The sequence below is a fragment of the Geospiza fortis genome, unplaced genomic scaffold (genome assembly GCF_000277835.1).
Source record: "Geospiza fortis unplaced genomic scaffold, GeoFor_1.0 scaffold237, whole genome shotgun sequence".
NCBI lineage: Eukaryota > Metazoa > Chordata > Aves > Passeriformes > Thraupidae > Geospiza > Geospiza fortis.
In genome coordinates this window covers 302,202-305,900 of record NW_005054319.1, presented here as the reverse complement: position 1 = coordinate 305,900, position 3,699 = coordinate 302,202, and the positions used below count along the sequence as shown (strand labels likewise).

The following is a 3,699-nucleotide window of genomic DNA, read 5'->3' as shown; positions in this document are numbered from 1 at the left end:
GTATGGCGCCGGCTCCTCCATGAAGCAGCTCAGCGGCCTCCCCGGGCCGGAGTCTTCATAAACCGTTCTGAAAATGGGGAAACTTCAGGAGTTTCCATCACAACAGAAGTGAATGCAGAAATAACTGTTCCTCTCTCCCCACAACTTCAAATACTTTTAACCCAAGAGGCGACATTTTCTTAACGTTTTTATACCTAAATTTCTCTGCACTGGTAACAAAATAAAATCAAGTTTTTCCCAGTTTAGCCTAATAACCCAACTGACGGATACACACTCCCAGAAAATGCAGTAGTCACATTGTTGCTTAAGTTTCTAATGTTAGTTACAGTCTTTCCACACATAGACCATTTTTCTAATTAAGTGCAAAGAAAACAATCCTTACCCTTCATTCTCCAAAAGCCCTCTGCAGTCTACTACAGAACCTCCTGTGCCTATTCTGTCCCGTGTTTGTAAACTGACTGAAAGAAGAAAACACAAACTTAGGTCAATAAAAGAAAAACTGCATTCTTAAAAACAGCAAAAAGAAAAAAACCCCACATTTATACAGGGAAAAATATTAAGGAAATCTCTACTCTATGCACAAGAACACATCTCTTACCAAAATTCCCTCCATTCTCTTAAAGCATTACTAATTTTTTAAAAAGCAGAAGAGAAACCAGAGGGTCATCCCCTCAAAACTTGAGTTTATTTCTGTAAATATCAAACATGTCAAGTTCTACATCTGGGTTTCATGAGGATCTAGAAAGGAAAGCTGGAAAAAAAGCTGCTCACCACTAGATGTCATCTTAGGGTGAGAATTTGGAGTTTGCCAAATATATATTTATATATCACTGAAAAGATGGGGTTGGTTGGGGGCAGTAGAACGTGGGGTAAATTTGCTGTAAAATGAGCACAGCCTTGTTGAAATTTGGAAATGGCTTGCATGAGTCAAAGGTATCAAACCAGCAACTTGTTAAATGTCTTTTAACTCCTCCAGATCCTTTTTTAACACCCAAGATTTCCTCTGCCTGTCACCTTGCCCAAAAGCATCATTTCCCAGGGACATTCACCCTTCCAGAGATGCAGCAGAAGCCTTGCCAGATGCATCCCCTGTTTTTAATGCTGTTTCCCATCATCAACTGAGAGGAAACAAACTCCTGCATAGGAGTGTAATGAAAATTTTCAGGTTATGTAATTTAATCCCAATAAAATAAGAAAAACCAGCACAGAACAGGCAAGGAAGCAGTGACTAGAGGAGTTTTTCCCTATGGATATTTACCAAGCAGATGGAATTTAGCTGGGATCATTCTTACCCACTATTTGGCCTCGGACAGCATCGGTGTCTGTGGGGTTGAGTTTGCATAGATCCAAACGCTGGTCTGCAAAGGAGAATTGGAAAAATCAACCCTGGGAAGGGCTGGGTGGGAACATTCACTACTCAGTACAAGGTATGGAGGGTTCTTGGTCACACCAGGGAGGAATTGCTCTTACATCCAGTATCTTTTAGCCTGCTGATGGCATTGGAGAGGAGTCGGACACACCCCAGGAAGCCAGCTCCCTGTTTCTTATGGATTTTTTTATGGTTCCATACACTGATGGTTATGGAATCTGTTTTCCCAACGTATCTAGAAAGATACATATTAAAAGAGTAATTTTAGAAATAATTACCTCTTTTTACTCCACAGAGCTGATGCTGTAATTGGTACAAATTCTGACACATTTTAGTACATTGGTCATGCCTCTTTATTAGAAGTACACAAGTGCTTATGCCCAAAATGCTGTTATTAATGAATTACTGCACAGTGATTTCACACAGCATGGGAAATTGATATTGCTGCAGCATGAATTTAACTACAGCCAGCCTCATTAAAAGCTAAACAACAAGTCGATTAACGTACAAAACTGCAGAATTTATGGTTCTAATAATTTGAACAAAATAAATCATTCCAACAAGGACAATTTTCTGTAAAAACTGGATGGCACTGCTCCAGGAGAGCTCACTAAGCCTTTGTGCTGTGTACCTGCCACACAAATAACTCCAAATTCAAACACCTAAAAGCAAAGTACCACTCCTTTATTAACAAGGATTTCCTTATTGAAAAAAAATCAGTCCCTGAGAGGGCAGGGTTAGATGGCATATTGGGAAGAAATTCTGCCCTGTGAGGGTGGTGAGGCCCTGGCACAGGTTGTCCAGAGCAGCCGTGGCTGCCCCAAACCCTGGAAGAGTCCAAGGCCAGGCTGGGAGCAACCTGATCTATTGGAAGGTGTCCCTGACCATGGCAGGGGGTGGAACTGGATGATCTTTAAGGTCCCTTCCAACCAAATTGTTCTGAGATTCTATGAAATGTGACTCTTGTTGCTAACACAGAATGAAGTTGCAGTGCCAACCTTGCACTATTTATTCACTAGACAAATCTCTGCGGTACTGTTTACTTATGACCTTAGCACCAACTCACAGATCATAATGCTGGTTCCACTTGGGGTCCAACGTGTTCTTCACAGTGTCAGTGGAATGGCACTGACCTGACCCATCCACAACTATTTTAGCAAATGGGTCAGGAAGTCCTGTGGAAAGGAAAAGGTGCTGTTAAACACAGTCCTTTGTTTTGCTGCTTCCAAGACAACGCCATTAGAAGCTCCCCCCTCAAGAAAGGACAGTTGCCATTATCCTGAAAGAACTGTAGTAAAACCTGTGTTTGAGGATGCTCCTGGTACCCCCCAGCACAGAGCTGTGAGCAGCAGCCTGCCTGTGCTTCCATCAGTCAGACTTCCAGCTGGAATTTGTGAGCCCTGAGTGTTTCCAACCCTGAAGTGCACACAATCTACAACCCAGAGTAACGTGCACTCCTGTAGTAAAGCAGTGCATATGACACACACAGATGAGCCTCCACAGTAATGCACCATCTCCAAATAAATCTGATTAATCCAGAGCTGAAACTCACACAATTAGGACATACTTACTGAAGAAATCTTTCTTTGCGAGATTCTTGGCACATAATACTGCAAAACAAAAAAGCAGATAAAGAAATCTTAAAACCATAAAAAAAAAGCTTTCTGGTAATCAAATCAGCTAAAATAATACCTGATCATAATTCATAAAAAACCACCTAAATATTAAATGTGAGCATTGTTTTCTTTATCTGGGATTGATATATTTACATATAAATTTGGCTTTATATTTGCTGCCTTAATTCTATTGTTACAACACACAGAAGATTTAATGAACATCCCTTTGCATTAAAACCTCATAATTTCCTTTACTGCATATTTACACAAATACTAAATCAGATTTTTGTTGTTGTTTTAGAATCCATCCATTTTAGAACAAGGGCTAAACATTTTCTGAACAAAGAACAGTTCAGGGATTCCTGGAAGAGACCTTTTCACTAAGTGCCATCAAATGCAGTGCAACCTCCTGCTCCTTGCACACAAACTGTGGGTACATGGTGAAACAAAGCATGGCAGGGATTCTGCAACAGCAGAAGCAATCTGTAAATACACAAAGGTTTGGGGAGAAGTATGGCAGCGCCTCACCCAGGAGAAAAATAAATATACTGGAAAAAAAAAATCTGCATCAAGATGTTTTCCTTTGAAAGGGCCACAAATGAGACATCGTTTCCCTCTCTCCAATTCTACTCACCAGCACAGCAGTTTAAGAAAAAATTACATCAGGAAATTCAAATCAATCTCCATTTCTACCAGGTCTATTACCAGCTACAA

At 40.6% G+C, this 3,699-nt stretch overlaps 1 protein-coding gene across 1 annotated transcript in view; it reads right to left on the bottom strand.

Annotated features, from left to right (window-relative positions):
* Positions 1-3,424, bottom strand: part of SMURF1 (SMAD specific E3 ubiquitin protein ligase 1) — a 20,360-nt gene extending 16,936 nt beyond the window's left edge. Inside the window, 7 exon segments of the mRNA XM_014306764.2 lie at positions 1-67; positions 383-458; positions 1,293-1,358; positions 1,471-1,604; positions 2,436-2,544; positions 2,941-2,979; positions 3,367-3,424. The exon segment at positions 1-67 is cut by the window's left edge and continues 19 nt beyond it. Coding sequence (XP_014162239.1) covers positions 1-67; positions 383-458; positions 1,293-1,358; positions 1,471-1,604; positions 2,436-2,544; positions 2,941-2,979; positions 3,367-3,424 — 549 coding nt within the window.
* Between the last annotated feature and the right edge of the window lie 275 nt (positions 3,425-3,699).